Source organism: Emys orbicularis, chromosome 16, assembly GCF_028017835.1.
Source record: "Emys orbicularis isolate rEmyOrb1 chromosome 16, rEmyOrb1.hap1, whole genome shotgun sequence".
Classification (NCBI taxonomy): domain Eukaryota; kingdom Metazoa; phylum Chordata; order Testudines; family Emydidae; genus Emys; species Emys orbicularis.
Window position 1 is genome coordinate 9220842 of NC_088698.1, and position 25129 is coordinate 9245970.

Genomic DNA, 25129 nt, shown 5'->3' on the forward strand with positions numbered 1-25129 from the left:
TGCTATTCTTATTTAACATTTATACTGTGACAGTGTATGGAGACCTACCAAGTTGGGGCCCAGCTGTGCCAGGCACTGTACAAATTTATAGGAAATGACTGTCACTCCCCACAGAGCTGAGCTTATCCTCCATTTCCAGTCCTGTTGGTTTGTCCACCTGCTGTGCACTTGTAATAACCTAGCCTGTAAACTCGTTGGGACAGAGACTGTCTTTTAAACAAGTGTTTGCTCAGGTCAGAGTGCCCCCAGTCCTTCCCTGGAGCCCTTCGGTACAACCACAATGCAAACAACAACTGCGGGGTGGGGAACAGAGAAGTCGGGCAAGGCTCTTTTCATGCAGTCACTGAACACCAACTGGAAGGACCCTCTCCTACCACAACTCATTAGCATTCCCTGCTCCTTTCGGCTCTGTCAAAACACCACCCTCGGCAAATGAAACCTGCAATTTACTCCGCAGAAGAAAAACAACAACAACAACAACAAATAAACGAGAAGATGCGTGTTGATAGGTGCATTAGCAGAGCCCGCTAAAGGCAAACACAATAGGGCATTCAAACAGCAGCAAGCGCCAGGTGCCGAAGCCCTCTGGCATGCCTGAGTCACGCAGGGAGTGGGGGTGGGCTGCGCTGGCACAGATGTTTGCAAAGCCACGTTGCAGACACTTGAGATACGCCCACGTTGAGTCACAGGGCACAGTATTGACGTGGTTGTGAGATCAAGCCCATTTGCCCCAGGGAGCAGGTTAGGCTATTCTAGTACCACCTCAGGGAACGTACAAGTGGCCACATCTTGAGGGCAAATGTCCAGGTAAGTCCTGGAAGGCAGATAGGTTTGTCACCCTGCGCCTTCAGAAAGGGCATGGAATTCTAACCGTTTTGGATATTACTCCCTTTTTCTGTGGGAGGGCCTCAGAGGAATGAAGAAGTATTTCATCTCCATAGGATCTGCTCTGAAGATCTGGCCCATCCTTGGAGGCTTTGTTGTCCAGTCTTCTGGTATGAAGTCACCCAGCCCTAACGAAAACAGGACGCTTGGGATCTTGGGAGAGCTGCCTCAGCCTTTCCTTCTCCCAGGATGATGCCCTGAGTATATTGTGTGTAGGTCTTTCAGCTGATGCCTTTAGAAGTGAAGGCCTTGTCTCTGCTCTGCATGGGCATTAAAAATCCCACAGTGCAGAAAAGCAGGTTTGTTCTGTTGACCTGGCTGAAACTTCCCTCCATCCCTTCTTATTGCTTAGCTGCATCCCCGCCTTGACAGGCAGAGCGAGCTTATGAAGTGCTTTGAGAGCCTTTGGGATGAAAGACACTGTGTAAATGGTCCTGGATTCATCTGTCAGTGCAATATTAACTTCTTCACCTGTTGTCCGGTCGCCGCCAACAGGGTCAAACATCCTTAGTTTGTGTTTGTGTGCGGTACCTCCAGATCCCAGGAGGAGGTGTACACACTGGTTGTCACCCTAATTCTGGGCACTCTTTTAACATACCCAGTGTTCTAAGGCATCAGCCTCCCAGGCAAGGATGGAAGAACACCTAGTGTGAAGGTCTAAGGGATGGACTGCATTGGGGTCAGGAACTATCTAAAAAGAATAAGACAAAGCATCAATCAGAACAAGCCAATGTGTGGAGGATCAGTTCTGTAACCACCCCTTGTAATCATAGCAGGATTTGAACTTGGAATCTTTGGTCTGAGGACATAGATCACCACCACTTCAGCCTAATGAGTAAGCCCATTAGCAGGTAGCTGTAGTAAGTTGTTATCTTCTAGTGGCCCAGCCACTAAAGTGGGACAGGAAACACCATTTGCCAGTGTATCACATTTGCAGATACCGTGTGGAAAGTGCCAAAACAGAGGTACTCCTAGGACTTTTAAAGCTTTGGGAAATGTTTGTGCTAAAAATTGGCAATGATCTAATTATGCACGTTGTAAGAAAAACGCTCATCGCACAGTTAACCACTTAACTGGACAATGGATACACTGGCAAGAGGGGTGGGGGATAGAAATAGGTGGCCCATTATCTCTTTCTTTAATCCTCTGACTTTGACACACTATAATTAAAAAACGATTAAAATATACCGTTTATCTCACAGGTGGCTTTGCAATAAAGCAATAATTAACCACAACAAATCTCTACAATACTGAGGGTTTGTTTTTTTAAATATAGGAAGATTTTTTTAAAAATAAAACAAGTTAAATCTAAATTAGGAGGCACCTGAAGTGGAGTTTGCCTTCAGCTGTTCTTATCTTAACTGATGGCAGCATAGACTGGTCTAGAGCTGATCATCGATAGAGGACCAAGAGACCAGGGGAGGAAGAATTTGGAAGTGACTTTGTTCTATGCTCTTCTGGCCTAGGCGAAGGGAACCAGCTGCTGCAGCAGCACTGCAGTCCTGTTTGGACTGGTGCTTCTCATCAGAGAAGAGATCATCTGCAGGGACAGACTGCAACAGCTGCACATCAGGTGCATAAATAAAATAGCCGAAGCCACTTCTCTGGGAACACAATGCTAAGGGGGAGAGTGCAGAGAACGGTTACCTCTGGGAGCTATAATGGATGAACACCTGTCCACTGTAACATGAGTTGTCCTCTTCTGAAGGTAACACTGAAGCCACCGAGGGATTCCCCCCCCCCCCCCCCCCCGCAACATTCTGGCCCAAAATTCCAGTTGCTCTACTATAACTCATGGTTCCCAGTCTCAAAACCAGCAAAGCAATCCAACTGCCAGAGCAAGGAGACTAAACCCTTCTCCTGGAGGCAGCCTGAAATCATTCCAAACCCAGAGACGCACAGCCTCAGTTCTAGGACGTGGCTGATCCAGACAGAAATGTCCCCAGTGCAGCATCAGACAGCATGCAAAAATATTCCTGCTCCAGAATTAGCGCCGCATTTCCCAAGGCTCTGGCTAAGACAGGAACACCAGGGAGGAGTCTGATCACTTGATTCCGTATAGGAACCGTAGTGGGACAGAACAGGTAAAATCGCTGCAGCACATGGATTCTTGGCTGGGTGAGGCAGGATACTGACCGCGGGCTAGTGGAACTGAGCTGAGGATGTTCCCCAATCCCAGCTCCCGCCCCTGACTCATTGTACGGCCATGGACAAGTCATAGCTTCTCTGCCTCAATAGCCCACATGTGAAATGGGGAGGATACGACTTCCCCAACAAGGGGGCTGTGCAAATCATTGATTTTTGGTTCACTGGCAGTTTTTTTTTTTTTTTAAATGAAGGTTCTTTTGGGGTGAAAATGAGATTTGGGGGGATTTTTTGTTGAATCAAAAATTTGGAAAAATGTAGTGTTGAACAAAAACCTTTAGCATTTTTAACCTTTTTCATGAAAGCAAAGGAGGCGGCGGCATTGGCACCCGAATAACCTTCAGCTCAGTGTGTGGGACACTCACTCGGGAGAGCAGGGACCTGAACCCAGGTGTCCACCTTCCAAGTGAGTGTCGCATGGCTCAAGTTATAAGGGGCAGGGGTGGGGGGCACCACCACCTCCTGTCTTGTGAATGGTGACAAGCCAAATTCCCTTGTGAATCTAGGCCCGGCAAAAATTATTCAGCAAATTTGACCCAAAACTGCATTTCTCAGCAACTAAATTATTTGTCCAAAGAATGTCCCCCAGTTCTAGTTGTGAGGATTGGTTGATTAACAGGCTTTAAAGATGCTAAGTATTATCATCACATCAATAGGTGACACGATATCCCTACGAAATGCCCTCCGGCACAGCACCAAGATCACAGGGAAGCCCATTTCACACAGTTCCGAACTGAAACTGTAAACTGGACCGTTTGCTCAAAACAGGGCCCACGTTCAGTCCACGGACCTAGGAGCTCTGGGCTGCGATCTGAGTTGGTATCTAGACTTGAATTCTGAGTGAGCGCCCACCTGCTTTGGGGTTTAACTACAAAGCCGTCACGCGGCGCTCATGAAAGCAAGAGTTTGCTAACTATCCCAATGCGACAGCAACGGCCAGCTCGGCCTAGACTCGGGGATGAAGAAGCCCTTTCCTCCCGTTGGCACATCACTACCGAAAGAAAAAGCAGGTCAGAGCGAGTCACAATGGCTTCTGCCCCAGGAAAAATTCTGGGTCAAAATCATCCCCTCTGTAGGGTGACTGGGAGTTTTAAGCTGCCACCGCATCATCCCATCCAGGGAGTGGCTTGCCTTGCCCTTCCCTCCACCACTCCCTTGGTAACAGGCTGGAGGCACTGACTCAAAAGGCCATTCTTGGTAAGCTGGCAACACCCTCCACTCTGGTTCCCAGAAACCAAACCGTGTCCCTGCAGGGGGAAAGGGGACACAAGGAAGAGGAGGGGAATTCTCTGAGCCAGCCCCACGGCTCCCCCAGGCCAAAGCAAGTCTACAGAGCCACAAACCCATTTCTCCATGGCTGATTCCTGCGTGGGTCCATGACCCCTCCTTGGACCTATCCCATAAGGGATGGTCGGGGGTGGGCCACGAGAGGAGGACGTCATTAGCAGAGAAAGGAAGGTTACTTTTTGGCACAGAAGACAGGCTGGAAGATGCTAGAGACAAACGATGGTGTGGAGGACTAACACCCACAGGAGCATTTCCAGCACCCCACAGGCGTCAGCTGCAGCCTACCTGCCTGCTTGCAGAACTCCCGATATTCTGAAGAGCCCGAAGTCCGTGATCACCACCTTCCCGTTGTCATAGAAAATGTTTTTAGACTTGAGGTCTTTGTGAAGGATCCCCTTCGCGTGCAGGTACCCCATTCCCTGCAACAAAGGAGAGAGAAGGAACTGGAAGGGAGACACAAACAACTGGAATAGCATAATCCCCGAGGAGACACCAGCTCGTGCCAGCATGCGGCATGGTTCCAGATGGCTTTCAGTACCATCTCTGTACGGACCGAACGCAAGGAGAGGGGAAGGGATTTCAGATGTGAGTGCTCCTTCACTTCCAGGCAGCGGAGCGTTTCCAAGCGAGGGGTCCAGGAGGGGTGGGAGCACACACATTATTTGTATCACCCCTCTGCTTGCAAAACAGAATTTCAGCTGTGAGAGAAAACCACATGACATCCTTGGCTCCTGCCCTGCACACGGCCCTTGGGCGGCGCACAGCAGGGTGCGTAGGGCCGTGATGCTCTAGTGCAAGCATGAGCAGGGTGCAACTAAGATTTCAGGTGGCCCGGATCCACTCAGCCCTCCACAGCCCACTCCTGCACCCTAAAGCTCTAATCAGCGGGGGCGTGAACCCCCAGTAGAGCTCTGCCCTAGGGGACACAGGGAATGAAACTGTTCTTCCTGCACAGGGCTGCTGCACCAGTGAGCCTGCAGCCAGGCCCATGTGCAGCCATGCAGAGGGGCAGCTTCACTAGTTACTACCTGCTCAGTCATGACCACTGGCCATTGCCTATGTAGACTCATAGACTTTAAGGTCAGAAGGGACCAATATGGTCATCTAGTCTGACCTCCCGCATGATGCAGGCCACAAAAGCTGACCCACCCACTTTCCCTTGTAGTCTTTAAATTAAGTCGCAGAGAATCCTCCAGCCTGTGACCCCTGCCCTATGCTGCGGAGGAAGGCGAAAAACCTCCAGGGCCTCTGCCAATCTACCCTGGAGGAAAATTCCTTCCCGACCCCAAATATGGCGATCAGTAGAACCCCGAGCATACAGGCAAGATTCTACAGCCGGACCCTCATTTTACCCGCGATGGCACGTTAATGCCTAATTGACTAAAATCACGTTATCCCATCAAACCATTCCCTCCATAAACTTATCTAGCCTAATCTTGAAGCCAGAGAGGTCTTTCGCCCCCACCGTTTCCCTTGGAAGGCTGTTCCAAAATTTCACCCCTCTGACGGTTAGAAACCTTCGTCTAATTTCAAGCCTAAACTTCCCCACGGCCAGTTTATATCCATTTGTTCTCGTGTCCACATTAGTACTGAGCTGAAATAATTCCTCTCCCTCCTTGGTATTTATCCCTTTGATATATTTAAAGAGAGCAATCATATCCCCCCTCAGCCTTCTTTTGGTTAGGCTAAACAAACCGAGCTCCTCGAGTCTCCTTTCATAGGAAAGGTTTTCCATTCCTCGGATCATCCTAGTGGCCCTTCTCTGTACCCGTTCCAGTTTGAGTTCATCCTTTTTAAACATAGGAGACCAGAACTGCACACAGTACTCCAAATGAGGTCTCACCAGCGCCTTGTATAATGGAAGCAGCACCTCCTTGTCCCTACTAGAAATACCTCGCCTAACGCATCCCAAGATCGCATTAGCTTTTTTCACAGCCACGTCACATTGCCGACTCAGTCATCCTGCGATCAACCAGGACTCCGAGGTCCTTCTCCTCCTCCGTCACTTCCAACCGATGCGTCCCCAGCTTATAACTAAAATTCTTGTTAGTCATCCCTAAATGCATCACCTTACACTTCTCACTATTAAATCTCATCCTATTATTATTACTCCAATTTACAAGGTCATCCAAGTCTCCCTGCAGAATATCCCGATCCTTCTCCGAATTGGCAATACCTCCCAACTTTGTGTCATCCGCAAACTTTATCAGCCCACTCCTACATTCGGTTCCGAGGTCAGTAATGAATAGATTAAATAAAATCGGACCCAAAACCGAACCTTGAGGAACCCCACTGGTGACCTCCCTCCAACCTGACAGTTCACCTTTCAGTACTACCCGCTGCAGTCTCCCCTTTAACCAGTTCTTTATCCACCTCTGGATTTTCATATCGATCCCCATCTTTTCTAATTTAACCAATAATTCCTCATGCGGCACAGTATCAAACGCTTTACTAAAATCGAGGTATATTAGATCCACCGCATTTCCTTTATCTAGAAGGTCTGTTACTTTCTCAAAGAAGGAGATCAGGTTGGTTTGGCACGATCTGCCTTTCGTAAACCCATGTTGTAATTTGTCCCAATTGCCATTCACCTCAAGGTCCTTAACTACTTTTTCCTTCAAAATTTTTTCCAAGACCTTGCATACTACAGAAGTTAAACTAACAGGCCTGTAGTTACCCGGGTCACTTTTTTTCCCCTTCTTGAAAATAGGAACCACATTAGCTATTTTCCAGTCCAACGGTACCACCCCCGAGTTTACAGATTCATTAAAAATTATCGCTAAGGGGCTTGCAATTTCTCGCGCCAGTTCCTTCAATATTCTAGGATGAAGATCATCCGGTCCGCCCGATTTAGTCCCATTTAGCTGGTCAAGTTTGGCTTCCACCTCTGATACTGTAATGTCAATCGCCCCTCCTTTATTCCCCTCTGTCCTGCTCCCTCTATTCCTAAGCCCTTCATTAGCCTTATTAAAGACCGATGCAAAATATTCATTTAGATATTGTGCCATGCCTAGATTATCCTTAATCTCCACTCCATCTACATTCTTCAGCGGTCCCACTTCCTCTTTCTTTGTTTTCTTCCTATTTATATGGCTATAAAACCTCTTACTATTGGATTTAATTCCCCTTGCGAGGTCCAACTCTACACGGCTTTTGGCCTCTCACACTGCATCCCTACATGCTCTGACCTCAATAAGGTAGGTTTCCTTGCTGATCCCTCCCCTCTTCCATTCTTTGTACGCTTTCTGTTTTTTCTTAATCGCCCCTTTGAGACGCCCGCTCATCCAGCTAGGTCTAATTCTCCTGCCTACTAACCGTTTTCCCTTTCTCGGGATACAGGCCTCGGACAGCTCGTGCAACTTCAGCTTGAAATAATCCCAGGCGTCATCTGCCTTTAGATCCCTAAGTATGTTAGCCCAATCCACTTCCCTAAGTAGTTGCCTTACTTTATTAAAGTTGGCCTTTTTGAAATCGTAAACCTTAGTCAGTTTTATTTCTGTTAATCCTTCCATTTAGTTTAAACCGAATTAGCTCATGGTCACTCGAGCCAAGGTTGTCCCCTACAACCATTTCCTCAACGAGGTCCTCACTACTCACCAGCACCAAATCTAAAATGGCATCCCCCCTCGTCGGTTCAGCTACTATTTGATGAAGGAATTCATCTGCTAGCACGTCTAGGAACATCTGAGCCCTATTATTGTTACTAGCATTTGTTCCCCAATCTATATCTGGGAAGTTAAAGTCCCCCATGATTACACAGCTCTTATTAGTTTTTACTTCCTTAAAAACATTAAATAGTTCTCTGTCTGCATCCAGGCTAGATCCTGGCGGTCTATAGCACACCCCAAGCACTATCTCAGGGGAGGCTCTAGTAGTTCTTTTACCCAGTGTAATTATTGCCCATACAGACTCCGTCTTATCCCTTCCATCACTTATTATTTCTTTACATTTTAGCTCATTATTGACATACAATGCCACACCCCCACCTTTACCTTTTTTCCGGTCATTCCTAAACAGCACATACCCTTCCATACCTGTACTCCAGTCATGACTACCGTTCCACCACGTTTCGGTTATTCCTACGATATCAGGTTTCATTTCTTGGACCAGGAGCTCCAATTCCTCCATTTTGTTACCTAGGCTTCTCGCATTCGTGTATAAACATCTTACTGTATGCTGTCTATCCTTTCTCCCAGTGTGGAACTGCCTTGCCCCAGGAGAAGCTCCAGGAGCCATTCTGCCTTAGATAATCACAAGACATCCAGGCATGCAAGGGAATGACTATTCCCTGTGCTGCATGGGGCTGGCTGTCTGACCTTAGGCTTGTCACTTGGAGTCTCTCTGCCTCGGTTTCCCCATCTGTAAAATGGGGATGACTAGGATAAGCCAGGAATTCGCAGGGGTGCTGTGAGACTCAATTAATGTTTACAAAGTGTATTGAGATCCTTGGCTGGATGCTGCCAAAGAAGAGAGCCATTCTGTTATCATTTTATGCCTATTTGCTAAGCTGGTTCCAATTTCATCATCCTGATTAATTCATTATGCAGAAAAAAACAACAGCATAACAAATAGCGTTCACTTTCTTGCAATCCTCTGCTGAGGATGAGGAATTTTGTATTCATTTTCTTTTCGATTTGGGGAGCTGGAAGGTAATTCAAAGCTTTCCATCTCCACCACCATCATCCCTCTCTGAATCATTAATTCATGTTTTCTACCTTCACCCCAAGATTAGTCTAGAAATAATTTCTAATAGTCTAGAGATCATAGCAGCGTAGGAGGCATGTAAAGGCTTGGTTTAGCTTTGTCTCCTATTGAGACCTATGTCGTGGAAAATTATAATTAGCACCAGTGATGTAAAGAAGGGGAGGAAGGGAGATCAGAACTTCCCTGCAGCAAGCCTGTTCGAGCTGGTCAAAGGCAGCCAATGACAGAGTTCTGCTAGGAAGACATCTGGGCCGTGACGCTAGGTTATGTTACAAATGTCATGTTTGGAAGAACCCACACTCTGAAGCCCGCTCTCAGGCAATGTCTACACTAAGGAGCTTGTGCTGGCATAGGGCTATGTCGGAATATCCATGCTGGCATAGCCCCCGAGTGTAGACTCGGCCCACACTGACAGAACACAATTTCCCACAATACAAACACCAGCAGTCACCCGATGAAATTCATAGGCGGCAGGATTAATACAAACAAGAGGAAGCACTTTTTTCACACAACACACAAAAAAACCTGTGGAACTCATTGCCGTGGGAAGGTGTAATGGCTGAAAGGACAACTGGGTTAAAAAAAAATAACTAAATAAATTCATAGAGGTTAAATCCACCAATAGCTATTAGCCAAGATGGTCAGAGACGCAACACCATGGTCAGGGCAATGCAAACCTCTGACTGCCAGAATCCAGGAGTGGAAGAGGGGGTGGATCACTCCAGCTGCCCTGTTCTGTGCACTTCTCCTGAAGCTCAGGTACTGGGCTCAGTGGACCATTGGTCTGAGGCAGTATGGCTGCTCTTGTTACGTTCTCAGGAGTTTTTCTGTCTGTGTAGGAGCACCACCTTCCTGAGGATGCAGAGTAGCAGTCGTGTTAGTCTGTATCCGCAAAAAGAACAGGAGTACTTGTGGCACCTTAGAGACTAACACATTTATTTGAGCATAAGCTTTCGTGGGCTACAGCCCACTTCTTCGGGTGCATAGAATGGAACATATATTGGGGAGATATATACACATACAGAGAGCATGAAAAGGTGGGAGTCTTAATTGGTTTCTCAGAGTTGGTAAGACAACTCCCGCCTTTTCATGCTCTCTGTATGTGTATATATCTCCTCAATATATGTTCCATTCTATGCACCCGAAGAAGTGGGCTGTAGCCCACGAAAGCTTATGCTCAAATAAATGTGTTAGTCTCTAAGGTGCCACAAGTACTCCTGTTCTTCCTGAGGATGGTAGCTATGTCAATCAGGACCGTGGCGTTTTCACACCCCTCACCAGTGTAGCTATGTCAATACAACTTTTATGTGTAGACCAAGCCACAGAGCCCAGGTGGCATGAGATGGCTAGTGCCATGGGAAATGCCCAGTCATAAAGAGACCTGATACTTTAAGAATCCATAAACAGGATTAAGGAAGGAGAAGCCAGTTGCTTCTCCATTAAACAGTCCCTCCTCTGCCACCTCACACCAGGTATACAACAGGTTCCTACCAGGGCATGAGCTCTTTTGTGGTCTACTGTTTAGAGCAGAGGACATAGTCAGGACACTTGGGTTCTATCCCGGTTTCTACCTGTGTCTTGTTATTGGACCTTGGACAAGTCACATCTGCTTTCTATACCTCAGTTTCCCCATCTGTAGAACAGACACTCTCCTAACCCACACAGGCTTACTTCACCAACAACTGCTAAGTGCTCCAAGAGCCTCTGATGAAAGACACCAAGGAAGTGCTGAACGTGGTGATTATTATTGGAATTACAGGCCCAAAGAGGGGCCTGCACACCCTAATGCATGTAGTAACATTCTATGCCAGCTGGTTTTTGAATGATCGTTACTATCACCTTGCCAAAAAACTAAGGGCAAGAAAAGAAATTAATTTGTTTTTGTTGCAGTAGCACTGAGTGGCTCCCAACCAAGATCACTGTGCTAGGTGCTGCACGCATGCAAGCTCACGCACACTCACACACTTATGTTATAGTGACAATCAGCTTCCAAATGGCCCATACAGTAGAACAGGGGTCGGCAACCTTTCAGAAGTGGTGTGCAGAGTCTTCATTTATTCACTGTGATTTAAGGTTTCGCGTGCCAGTACATTTTAACGTTTGTAGAAGGTCTCTTTCTATAAGTCTATAATATATAACTACACTATTGTTGTATGTAAACTAAATAAGGTTTTTAAAATGTTTAAGAAGCTTCATTTAAAATTAAATTACATTGCAGAGCTCCCCAGACCAGTGGCCAGGATCCGGGCAGTGTGAGTGCCACTGAAAATCAGCTCGCGTGCTGCCTTTGGCACATGTGCCATAGGTTGCCTACCCCTGCAGTAGAAGTTAGTTACCTTAAGCAAGCCATCACCACCGATGACTGTTCATTATAGACCAAATCCCCCAGGGATATTTTCAGCCAAACTTGGACTGAAGTCAGCAAAATCCAGACTCACACTAGGTGTTCTTCCATCCCTTGCCTGGGTGGCTGATGCCTAGAACCCAGACTCAGGGTTTTGTTCCGTACCCAAAAAAGGGTGATGTTTGGGTGAAAGATTTGAAATTGGGCTTGGTCACAGCTGGCCTGGGGTGCACAGCAGTGATTTTATGGTGTGTTGACAACAGCAGACATCCTATGGTAAGTCAGTGCTTACTCACTGGGTGTGCCTGTGCAAGGGTCATTCTCTCCCTGTTCCTTTGTGCCACCCCTGTGTTTATGAAAGAGGCAGCAGTTCTCAATGAAAGGAAGAGGTGGCTTTGCAAAGCGTTATTTATAGCCTTGGTTTTGGCTAAAAGTTTCCTGTAGGAAAAGCACTGATGCTGCGTATGTAAAACTTCAGAGGACCCCTGTTTGGCCGGAGCATTATCGTTTTACACACAGGGGACGTGTTATTTCAGAGACTTCCCAAACCCAAGGACAGGAACCTGCACTGGGGGGCCAAACTCCCCTCTCAGACGCACACTCAATCTGAGGGGAGGACTTGGCTCTTTGTGATTTGTTTGCTTTGGCTCAGACAGTGGCTGCAGTTTAGGAGGAAGGAATTTATCCAACGTATTGCCTAGGATATTTCTTAAAGTTGGAACAAGCCCTGGACTAGCAAACAGCATCTTTGCCACCCAGCCCAAATTCTCTACCTCTCCCCTACATCTGTCAGCCCAGGTCCCACACCAGATTCCAACAGCCCCGCTCCCTCCAGCCTTTGCATCGATAATGATAAGCGCATCCTTTGCTAAGTACTACATTAATTGTCTCAGGCTTCCTGTGTATGTGAAAAGTCAGCTCCCCCTGCTGGCTCAGCTTTCTAAACGAATTAACCCGAGGTTAGCTAGGATCACATTACAACAGGAACCCTTGCACCCAATAATCCAATAAGCTTAAAGGATCTTCAATCAAGTAAGGCGACTAAAAGGATAGAATCGTTCAATTACTGTGACTGATACAGTATAGTCAGGGATCCTGGTCTGGTCTTACTCCGAGCCACCTCTCCTCCCTCGGTCCAGGCTACGCTGAGCCTTTTCTAGGCTGGCTTGGAGAGGAAAGCCACAGTGCAATGCAGAGGTGCAGCAAAGGCTGCACTGAACAACATGCCAAGCTTGAAAGGTTTGGTGATACAGCATGGTGTCCCCCCTGCAGTGGGTGACCACTACACAGTTTGGCCTGTACGCTAAGGACACATGCACAAAGGCAGCTATAAGTTAAGGACAGGGGAGGCCCCTCACTTGCAATGGAAGCTGTGGATGGTTGGCCTCTGAAAATCGGGCCTGGGTGTTTAGGGCACTGTGACAGAATGTACCCCTGTGTCCACACCCTACACACTATTGTAATAATCTTTGAACAAAGTATGCCTTTGGGATGTACCATTTGAAAACTCATAATTTGCTGATCATTATTGTCCTAATAAAATGTGTGTGGCAACACTATGTGAAGTTATAAGATTCTGCTGTATGGTGTTCTTAACACATGTTCCAAACTGAGTTTAAGCAATAAACAGAGTCATTGAGCAGGAAGGGAAACAAAAGGCTGCTCAAACAGGTGAGGGAAAAGCAGCAGGGAACATCCTTCCCTATAGACTCAGTCCCCTGAAGCTCAGCTGGAAATGTTTTCAAAAAGGGGGACTGACACTGTAAAAAGGAGGGACAAACACCGCAAGAGACCCTCCTTTCTCCGTCTCTGCCCATTGATTCATTGCACCAGAAGGGACAAAGGAAGCAGCCATTGAACTGGAGAAGGGGTCCTGACCTATGAAGTTCAGTCAGTAAGACTGCTGAAAGCATGTGGTGAGAAAACTTTGCTTTGAATTTAAAATAGTTTGTTAAGTTAGACACCAGGTGTGTTTTATCTTTATTTTTCTTGTAACCATTTCTGACTTTTATGCCTCACTACTTGTGCTCACTGAAAATCTCTCTTTGTGGTTAATAAACTTGTTTTATCTAATCCGGTGCGTTTAAACTGAAGTTTCTGGGAAACTCCATTTGGGGTAACAAGATGTGTGCGCATCATTTCTATTGATGAAATGATGGACTTTATATAAACATTTGTTGTCCAGGAGTGGGCTGGGCACTACAGGAAATAGATTTCCCCCCCAGAAATGTAAGGCTGGGAGTGTGTTGAGGTCACCCTGCAGTTTAACCCAGGCTGGTAAGAGCCAAGGGGTGGTTGGCTGCAGCACCACCCAGACATAGCTAGGAGTGATTTGCACGCAGAATGCTGTTTGTGAGCAGTCCAGACTGGAGACTACAGGAGCAAGGCATTGTAAAGGGCACCCCAGGTTAGAGGGCAGGGGTGACACAGCTACTCATTAGTCTGGATCAGTGGTGGGCAACTTGTGGGCCGCATGCAGCCCATCAAGGTGATCTGATTGCAAGCCGTGAGACATTTTGCTGACGTTGACGGTCCACAGGCATGTCCCCCCAACAGTGGCCAATGCCAGGTGCTTCAGAGGGAATGAACAGAACAGGGAATCATCAAGTGATCCATCCCCTGTTGCCCATTCCCAGCTTCTAGAAAACAAAAGTGCTTAACTGTAAGCACTTGCTTAAATCCCATTGACTTCAATAAGACTTAAGAAGGTGCTTCAAGATCAGAATATGCTTAAATGCTTTGCTGAATCTGGGCCTAAATAAACCCAAACTAGGTATTCAAACGTTAAGAGGACACAAGTGAAAATACAGAACCAGGAAGAGAAAAGTGAAGATCCTATCATGACTTGGGCTACACTGCAGAGTCTAGATGTTGCTCTATGACGTGCATTTGAGTGTTTCAACAGGTATAAGTTCTACAAGGCAAATAGGGGTATAGATACCACACACGTGCAAAGCCGCCCAGGCAGCACAGTGAGAGGAAACAACCTTAGCATTTCCTGACTTTGTGATTTTAACTGTGCAACTTCCACATTGCACCAGAGGCTGCTGTAGTTATAGGCAAACTAGGCAGCTCCCTGGGGCAGCAAGGGCAGCTGGGCCAAACCTGAGCGGCACTGCAACTTGGTGTGCCAGATCACAACGTGCTCACACAGATTTGGCCTGGCCACCCCTCTGTCATGACAACAGCAGGGCCAAACCTGAGTGAGTGGCCCTGCAACCTAGCACTTAGCATGTCCCTCCCGCCCCCCTACCCCTTCTACCATAACCATAGAACCAGAGGGCTTGCCATGCCCCCACCCCAGACACTCATCATCCCTCCTGGTTGAGTAAATCTAATTTATGAGGAGAGGCTGAGGGAACTGGGATTATTTAGTGTACAGAAGAGAAGAATGAGGGGGGATTTGATAGCTGCTTTCAACTACCTGAAGGGGGGTTCCAAAGAGGATGGATCTAGACTGTTCTTAGTGGTACCAGATGACAGAACAAGGGGTAATGGTCTCAAGTTGCAGTGGGGGAGGTCTAGGTTGGATATTAGGAAAAACTTTTTCACTAGGAGGGTGGGGAAGCACTGGAATGAGTTACCTAGGGAGGTGGTGGAATCTCCTTCCTTAGAGGTTTTTAAGGCCCGGCTTGACAAAGCCCTGGCTGGGATGATTTAGTTGGGGATTGGTCCTGATTTGAGCAGGGGGTTGGACTAGACGACCTCCTGAGGTCCCTTCCACCCCTGATATTCTATGATTCTATTCTAGGAGGCTGGAGGGGGCGGCCCACTGAGGTATTGCCTAGGGAGGCAGATTGTCTTGAGCAGCCTCTGCGATGCACGAATGCAGTTTTTGCATTTTGGTTCCCAGGGTTGGTTTATTTATTTATTTTAAAAAGAAAAAGCCAAGCTCTCTAACCACAACCACCACTGGAAGTCTGCATGTACCACACATGTGTGTCTTTAAGTGTGAAGGGTGCCAGGGGCACAGGCAGGCAGGAAACAGTTTTCCCACCCTGTGAGAAGTTGAGATTGAGAAATTTTCCCATCCCGAATTGGGACAAAAAGCCAAAATCACAAACATTTTCACAAACCAAAAATAAAAAAAAATTCATGTCAGGTCAATCAAAACATTCTTTCGATTTTAACTTAAAAAAAAAAAATCTAAGTTAACACATTTCTAAACAAAAAGTCATTTAAATATAACAATAGGACTTTTTTGGGGGGAAACAAAAAAGGTCAGACTGGGATATACTGACAATTTGGAAACGGATTTGCAAATATTTTTCAAAACAGGAAATTTATTGAAACTCGCCCTTCTCTCCCCCCCCACCCCCCAATTGTTATTGTTATGATGAATCAGCATTTTCCAACCAAAAAATATTTTTTGTCAAAAAATTGCCGAGCAGTTCTAGCAAGTAACGGGTGAGAGCATGGGGAGAACACACAGGTGTTCTGAACTGCATCCCTCAACCTGGTTTTTAAAGTTTGTCCCTCTCCAGATCTGCATATGCAAGTGCTCCGTATACACACACGTAAGGATATAGGCACCAGTCAGCCATTAGTGCTTGGTGTCCTGCTGGAAGTGCTATATCCTGCCAGAGCTAACAGGAAGCAGTCAACATCTTTGGCCAGCACAAGGCAAGGAACACGCACTGAGAAGTATAGTTGTAAATGTGCATTTGCATCTCCCTGGATGAGAGTGCATTGAGAGGGATTTTTAAAAATGTTTGCTGCATACGCTCAGTATTAAGCTTTCAAACGTTTAGAACTTTTAAAACCTTTAGAAATGTATACCTTCCAGCTCCGGTGCAGACATACCCAGAGAAAGTGCCACATGGCTGAAAGCTTCGTACGGTGCGTACACAGCACATTTAAAAAAAAAAAAATTCCTCTCAAAGCTCTCCCATCGGAGACATGCACAGGCATTATTTTACAGCTCTGCTTCTCAGTGCACGTCCCTTGGCATGCGCTGGCCAAAGACACCAACTGTTGTCTATTAGCTCTGACAGATCTCAACTCAAGCTGGAAACAATACCTTCCAGGTCCAGGGCAGACATAACCTTTCAGTTTCCAACCCATTTCCCCCCTAGCTGGGCCACCACCATGCTCCTCGCTGAGAACTATTTATAGCCAAGTTTCAAATGTCAAAGTGGAGTTTTCAGTTATCGCTGTGAAAGCAAAAGTTGGAAGCAATTTTTAGAGCAGGAGAAGTCTATTTGTATTCTGGTTTTTGAACACGCCCACACACATGCACGCCTACCTCAAATGTAGCTGCACTGATTTACTTTCCATTTATTTTAATAATGTAAAAAAAAAAAAGTTCCCTCTGGACAGCGATCATGAACAATTACAGCTAAAATGGAGAATTTTTCCGTAAGATCCAAGCTTCCAACTAGCTGAGGAACTGGCTGACAGTTCTTAAGTAGTTGATATTTCATATTTCTCCTATAATTTGTTCTCTTTCAAACTGAGGATGAATTTGGTCAAGTTGGGTGAAGATCACCACCATGCAGACAGCAAGCACAAGACCTAGGCACCACTTAAGCCCCATTTTAAGGGCTTAAGCAGGACTTTAGTTTCATAGACTTTAAGGCCAGAGGGGACCATTGTGATCATCCTGTCTAGCCTCTAAGGGTATGTCTACACTGCAATGTAAGCCCAGGGCTTGAACTCAGGCTCAAGCCTAACCCTCCTTCCATCTACACACAAATCGCACTAACCCAGGGCTTGGACCCAGGGTCCCAGGACCCCATGGGGGTGGAGGCTCCAAGCTTGAGTGAAGCTGGGACCCAGGGTTCTAGCCCCACTGACTTGTGCTCTGGGAGTCAACCTAAAGTATCCCACAATTCCACAGGCTGACTTTCTTTGCCCTCTGGACAGCCAAGTTTGGTAGACAGTCAAGTTTTCCCACACTGCACCATAAACAAAGGGCTAGTGCAGCCACATTTTGGGAGGGCGGCTAGGAAGTCTGGGATATGGGTGGTTGGACTCAGGCCTGCATAATGCAGTGTAGACGCTGGAGCCCCAGGTTGGGACAAAGGGTTCAACAGTTCCTAACCCAAGGTTACAAATAAGAGTGGACATGTCAGCCTGTGTTAACAAAACCCAGGGTCTGCTAACTCGAGTTATGCACAGTGGCTGAGTTTCACCCAGTGAGACGAGGATGCCCATGTGGTATACGGTACCTTCACAATCTCTTGAGCTATCTGCCTCGTTTTGTTGACATCCAGGACAATCTTTGCATCTCTCACCACCGAGTAGAGCGTCCGTCCTTTACACAAACTGAAAGAAAAAGAGGGGGGAGATAAATAAACAGGCTGATATAAATAGAAAACCAAGAAACATCATTAAATCCAAACACGGATTAAAAAGAGAGAACCTGTAAAGGGGGCTAAAAATAGACACAGTATTTTGGCTTCATACCAAAGCAACAACAACAGACTTTGGAATAAATCTCGGAGCTCTCTCTCCCCCTCTTTGGCATGTTGGAAGGGAAATATCTTAGCTCTCTAGTATATTTCGCTAGCACCCCCATAGATCCTGAGTAGTATCCGATAACCCTTTCTTCTCTCGGATTTTGTTCCCCATTTTCTAGTTGGCAGAAAGCTCCTGGCCGTAGAGCTTCAGACTTTTGGGCAGAACTCTCCGTATCTCTCCACCTCATCCTCTACCGGATAAAACGCTCACAGATCTAAGAGGAGCCAAAAGAGGAGAGAGGGGAAAAAGAGAAAAGCCTGTACACTGTACAAGGTCCTCCAATTTTCCTGCTTGTACCAGTTACAGTAAAATCTATTTACAGGGCCTTAATTACCAAAGGCAACTGATAGCAGCAGCTGCAGGGGGAAGGGGGCATATAAACCAATTAAAAATATATTGACATTTGAATATCGTAATGGAGTATGTGGGTGGACTCTGCCTCAACTTCCTCCCACGAAAGAGGGCTTTTTTTCCCCTGTCTATACCCACCTACGCTCATTACAGGCAACTTGAGAAAGAACAGACTAAATACCTGTGTCTGGATAATAGAGCACCCGGAAAAAAAAAATCTCAATTTAAATAGGCTTCAAGAATCACAGATGTTAATTTGATCTTGTTCTAGTTAATGAAACTAAAGTTTGGGCTTTTAATTACTCCTTTAACCCACCCACCACATCTTCCTCCTTTCTTCTTCATCATCTTCCTCCTCCTCCACCCTGACACTGGAGGCAGAACACGGACAATGTTCAAAAACTTCTAGAGTGTCTTTAGTGGAAATGATGTTTGCAGCTGTTTGGAACTGATCTTAGGGAGAGTGTGCAAGACTTGCCTTTACCACCTTGCGTGATAAGGTCAGGCTGAGTGGAATGAAACCTCAGGACAAGTGAGTCCATACCACTTAATGTATCACTTAAGAGCACTGAGTGGCCTGGATCCCCTGCCAGCCCTGCAAAGTGAGAGATTCTGGGATCCAGCTAATGGGGTGGAGAAGAGGTCAGGGGTGAAAGCTTCACAGAAAATGATGGCCTGACTCTCCTGATCAGTCAGTCAAAGGGGTAACAGATGGGTCCAAAGAGAGCCCTCACAGTGCAATTCACACCCGCGTGTTCAAATGCTATTAGCCAGTTCTCCACCACCACAGAGTGGGTGGAGAGCAGAAACTTGGATGTGGGGCAGCCCAACTAAAGTAGCTCTGGAGTACATCAGGCTGCCCTCTGACAAAATGAGCCAAGTTTGCCAGGCCTCAAGCCTCCATTACTCAGAGTTGAAGCACTTCCTTCTACCTTCTACAGATGAACCTTGGAGAGCCCCAGGTCAGTGGTTCTCAATCTATTTACCACTGTGGGCCACATATGCAGCTCTGTTACGTGGGCCACATCCACAATATATACACTACCTGTATGGCCCTGAGGATGTCACATGGGCTGAAGCTGTGTGCTGTTTGGGCCGCCAGCAGCTCACGCCCCACGGGTTGAGAACAACTGCCCTAGGTTGATCAGGATTCACATCTGATGGGTGAGAGCTGTCGTTCTTTTAGGTTCGGTGACTGGGCAAGCTGCAGATTTTGGTTTTCCTGGTTACCATGGTGCCATGTTGCCTAGTAGCCCTTGCCACGTTGTATCAGTCAGTTGAGCTTTTGGGTAGAGGGGCCATTTAATCATGACTATCGCTATTATTCCAAACCGGTTTAGTGATAAGGTCATTTCATTCCTATTCCATTCAATGACTAATTGAATCTATTTCTATTTATTAAATGTTCCTGGCAGTCTCTAGATGCATGGACACAAGCGGCAATTCATAGGCTTGGTCTACAATGAAAGCTTGGACCAGCAGAGCTATGTCAGTTAGGAGAGTGAAAATGAAATTACACCCCCTAGTGAGATGGCTATGCTGACAAAACCTGCGGGATATGTGGTCTTCCTACACCGGCAGAACTCTTCCTTCTGTCAGCATCTGTTGCGTCCATACTAGGAGACTACGCTGACAGGCCCTGTAGCATAGACATGGCCAGACACTAATACAATGAGCTGACTGTCAGCTAGGTGAATCACCAATCTCACCCATCACATCATTTGTATTTGTATTATAATAGCACCCACGCAGGCTGAGACCCCATTGAGATAGGTGCGGTACAGATGTAGTAAAACAATCTCTGCCCCAAGAGCTCACAAATGTGGTTTAAGACAAGGTGTAACAGACACAATGGAGGGGTATGGGGTGCCAGAGTAACGTGACTGGAGCCTGGTTTCTCACGGACTGGCAGCATGCACAATATTTAGCTAGAGGCGTGCTGGTTTGGAGAGGCAGGGAGATACTTTAACAGAGGCCAAGAAGCAGATGAGTAGCAGTAGCCCTAGCTTGATGCTGCCGAGCTGTAATCAGCTGCCAGGGTTCTGCAGGCTTCATGGTACCACTGAGCCTGAAGGAGGGATCTGAAAGAGGGTAGTGAGTAGGGTAGGACTAAATGATGAAAGGCCAACAGGAAAAGGGCAAGAAGCTTCTATCTGGCCTGGTGGGGAGGGGGGAGGTGATGGGGTCAGAATGATGGGCTGGGAAGATGATCTTCGCAGCAGAGGAGGCGATGTTGCAATAGTCAAGGGCAGAGAGGACGAGGGGCAGGAATCAAGACCGGAGATAAGGGCCTTTGTTGGGTTTGGCATTGTGCATAGACAGGAAAGATCAACCCTTTGGAAGGCTGCGGAGGTGGAATTGCTCAGATTTAGACACAGCCTTGATGAGTGGGGTTAGGCAGAGGTCAGAGTCAAAAATGATTAGTGACAAGAAGTCTCAGCCTGGAATCACTGTGCTAGGCACTGTATGTACCTATAGTAGGGACAGTCCCTGCTCTGAAGAATTTACCATCTAAATAGGCAAGACAAAGGGTAGGAAGGTGAGCAGGGGCAGAGAGGTGAAGTGGCCAAGGTCACACCGTCAGTTTGTGGCAGGAGCCAAGAACAGAACTCAGGTCACCCGAATCTCAGTCCAGTACCCTATCCATTGCACTGTATGGGTCTGAAGAACTGAGAGGATGGTTGTGTTGTCCAGCGGGATTGAGCGGACAGACTGTGTGAGGTGACAGTGGGCCAAAGAAGTTGTAGGTGGGAAGTTTCACTAAGACTGTTAAGGTCTATAGAGTGAAGGGAACTTCTCTGGCCACATCCTCAGGCCACTATGTCAGCTGGCTAACGATGGGGCAGTTAATCAGCCCCAGGGACCCCAGCAATCATATTCAGTCCCAGCGAGCCTCTGCAAATCACGTGGCCAATGAGGCTTCAGAAGTATTCAATTCAGCTCGGACTTTACTCCAGTTGGAATTAATGAGACGAGCTTGTAACAAATTGAAAGGCTTCATCTTTCTTGGCCTTTGCCGAGCAGGTTTATGTCACTGACCAGATGGACACTAAGAAAAATAAGATGACTGAAAAGGAAAAACTCAAGCCTCCTTCCAGTAAGACACAACCAGGGCCGGCTCCAGGCACCAGCATTCCAAGCAGGTGCTTGGGGCGGCAATCTGCAAGGGGCGGCAGTCCGTGTGTTTTTGCCGCCCCAAGCAGCGCGCCGAATTGCCGCCGCAGATGGTGGGGGCAGTCCGTGTGCCGTTAGGGCAGCACACGCGTTTCTGCGGCGGCAGTAATACGGCGGCAGCTTCTATGTTCAGCTGCCCATAGCGGCAATTCGGCGGCTTCTGTCTTCCGGCTGAAGACAGAAGCTGCCGCCGAATTGCTGCCGCTGCGGAAATGCGCGTGCCGCCCTAACGGCACACAGACTGCCCCCACCATCCGCGGCGGCAATTCGGCGCACTGCTTGGGGCGGCAAAAACAGTAGAGCCGGCCCTGGACACAAGCCAGAGAGAAGCACGAAGAACCCCACTATTCCTATGCACAGCCACACCTCCAAGAGAGTCCAGCTCTCATTTAGGCATCTGAAAAAAGGCCAAGAGTTCTACATCCAGTCTGACTAGGCAGGCTGGGTGCTGGAGGGATGGTATGGAGGGAAAGCAACAAGGCATCCTCCTCCCATGCCTGCAAACGGGCTTGGTGGCCACTCCTGGTCTACTCCAGCCCAACGGCTGCAGTGGCCCTGCACTAGCCTAGAGTGGACACCATTGGAGGAGAGAGGGCTGCTAGATCTAATCAGTGACACGTTCTTTGGCCCTGCCTCTCCCCCAGCCTTCCCATGTGCCGCCCCCTGTGCAAGAAGCCCCCTGCAGAGATGGGCTCTTTACCATGGAGAGGGCATGCACGATAACATGACAATAATTAGACAGGTGGGTATGCTTTTCACGCTGACCGGTTTCAGGGCCGATGCAAGGAAGTTTTGCACCCTAGGCGAAACTTCCACCTTGCGCCCCCCCCCTCCCCACCGTGAGGCACCCCCCACCCTGAGGTGCCCCACCCTGTGGCAGCTCCCCCCCTCGGGGAGCTGTGTAGCAGCTCCCCACCCCAGCTCCGCCTCCTCCCCGAGCACGCCGCCCCCGCTCTAATTCTCCTCCCCTCCCAAGCTTGCAGCGAGAAACAGCTGAATGGCAATGGGAGGCGGGAGAAGTGGAGCGGCGACCACGCGGCTCGGGGAGGGGGCATAGGAACGCTGTAAAAAAAAATTGGGGGCACCGCTTTTTGGCACCCCCAAATCTTGGTGCCCTAGGCAACGGCCTAGTTTGCCTAAATAGTAGCACCGGCCCTGACCGGTTTTGTCTGTTTATTAATTACTATGATCACCACTGTAGCACCTAGGAGTCCCAGTCATGCACCAGGACCCCATCGTGGTGGGTGCTAGACAGTTTCCTTGTTGCGTCCATTTGTTGTTGTCAAGCTGTCCAGCCGTGGCTCAAGAGCACAAGTACCAACCTCAGGGCAGACCGATAAGAACCAGGGCACAAACCCCAAGTTGGTTGGTTGGTGATATGCAAGTACAGAACTCACAACTATCAAGAGTAAACTCCTCAGGCATGATAACAGCCTTAATACGGAGTCACAGACAGTCCCCTGGGGTACTCAGATCTGTCTTGTTGCCCAGGCAGGCCTGCCTGTGTGACAGATGGTCCTTTACACCATGAATCACTTCAAGTGTAGCTCAGAAGCTTGTCTCTCTCACCAACCAAAGTTGATCCAATAAAAGATATTATTTCACCCGCCTTGTCTCTCTACTGTGAATCACAGCCAGATTCAGGTTACTCCTTGTGCCAAAGGACCAGTCACTTACTCCAAGTCAATCACACTTTAGCTCTCACACCAAAGACAACACTTGTAGCCAACCCTACAATAAGCTATCTAAAGAGTTATTATATAGGAAAAGGAAATAAGAGTTATTCACAAGGTTAAAGCAGGTAAACACACAAATGAGTTACAAGCTTCAGTTTCAAAGTGTAATAGATGCTTCTAGAATAAGCAAGCTCTAAATGTTCTTAGGGCTGACCTAGGCTAAGTAGCTGAGGATCCGTTGTTTATGCCTAGAAAACCTTGCCTCTCATAGTCCAAGCAGCACTGAGATCCAGTTCCTTCTTCCTAGGAGTTTTTATTACCTCCCCCACTTCTGCCTGAGCTGCAAACTCAGCTGACGGGAGGAATTCACTTGCATGACTCATCTCCATGGGGATGGGAGAGTAAACAACAAAGACACTTGTCCTCTTTAATGTTCCACGCTAGTCTGTTTGGTGTCCATGAGCCATCCCTGTCAGGCAGGACATAACGCCTTCTGTGGGAGAGCAGCATTTCACCCCAGTTAGTGTCTCTTTCCTGTCTAGTGATTTACACAGTTATGGAGGCTTACAATGCAAAACACTCAATTACCACCGTATAGTATAGAATACCGATAGGATAAGTGAGATTAATGCAGGCAGAAATTTACAAGCATTCATAAAGTCTAAAGGCAAAATGCATTCTTATACTGTAATTCTAATACCTATTTTAGCAATACTAACATGCAGGTGAACCAGACTAATTCCAGCTCTGTATTTATCAGTATTCAGTTGAGACATGGAGACCTTGGCATGAGCTGGCACCTGGTCTGCCAGTCTCACAGGTGTCTATTGTCTTATACTGGGATTGTAAATTCCATGGGACAGGGACTGTCTTTTTGTTCTGCGTTTGTACAGCGCCTAGCACAACGGGGTTCTGGCCCATAACTGGGGTCCCTAGGTTCTACAGCAATAAATAACTACAACAACTGCATAGCCCCTCTCTGCCCCCTTGTGTAACAGAATTACACCAGTCCCACTGCCAATGGAATGGCCAGAACTTCAGAGATGGACGCTGGGTTTGGCCCTTTAGGAAGCTATACAACAGCAAAAAAAACCAAAACAAAAACCCCTAAACCAAACCAAAACAAAAAACCCACCACATCCCACCTTAAATAGTTTCCCCATCTTCTTTTTGGCATAATCTTTCCCATTTACGCTGATAATTAAGGCTACGATTATGTCACAGAGGTCACGGAAGTCAGAATCCATGACTTTCACTGATATCTGTGACATTTTCTGCCCTGGGGCTGGAGCTCCCAGCCCCTACCCTTGTGGGGGGACCCCGCAGCTGCCCAGCCACGGCAGGTGGTGGGCAGACCCTGCAACTGCCCAGCTGTAGAGGGCTGGTGATGGACCACCTGCAGATGCCCAACCACAGCGACTGGCAGGGGGGGACCCTGCAGCTACCACTTCCTGGGGGTGAGGGGACCCCACAGCAGTCCAGCCCCGTGGGCAGGGGGATCCCAGAGCTCCCATGCACTGCAGTGGTGGGGGGACACAGGAGCCCCAGCAGCAGTGGGTGCTGACCCCACCTCTCCCTTTCGTCAGGGATATTTTTAGTGAAAGTCAGGGACAGGTCACGAGCTTCCGTGAATTTCTGTTTATTGCCTGTGACCTGTCCCTGACTTTTACTAAAAATATCCATGACAAAAAACTTAGCCTTACTGATCATTTACACAAAATTCCATTCCCAGGCGATCAGGAGCATCAAAGTCTGAGCTTGACTGTCCACTGTTTATAATAAAAATACTAGGAAGTGCAAGAGACACGGAGCATTTTCCCGGGCTTTGTGTTGGGGAAGTGAAGAGGCCTGTAACAGGTACAGACTCACCCCTGCAGCGCCTCCTGCTGGTGACTCTGGGAATTAGCTCAATCCAGCCATCAAAGCACCCTCTGCAGGCCAGTGGTCTGCCTGTCCGCTGGCCCCGTGTCCCTCCCAAACCCCAGTGCCCTTTTACCTGGGGTGCTGCCCCCTGGCTGTACACCCCTCAGTACTAGGGTCTCCCCTCCCTGAGGAACCCACACCCACTATCCCTACCTCGCCTCAGAATAAGGCCACTGCC

General features: G+C 47.7%; 1 protein-coding gene across 1 annotated transcript in view; it reads right to left on the bottom strand.

Annotated features, from left to right (window-relative positions):
• KSR2 (kinase suppressor of ras 2) overlaps positions 1–25129 on the bottom strand; it is a 277818-nt gene that overhangs the window by 17421 nt on the left and 235268 nt on the right. The window contains exons 15-16 of the mRNA XM_065417851.1: positions 17536–17632; positions 4603–4736 (exon numbers count right to left, since the gene is read on the bottom strand). Of these exons, the coding sequence (XP_065273923.1) occupies positions 4603–4736; positions 17536–17632 (231 nt within the window). The remainder of the gene's footprint in view (positions 1–4602; positions 4737–17535; positions 17633–25129) is intronic.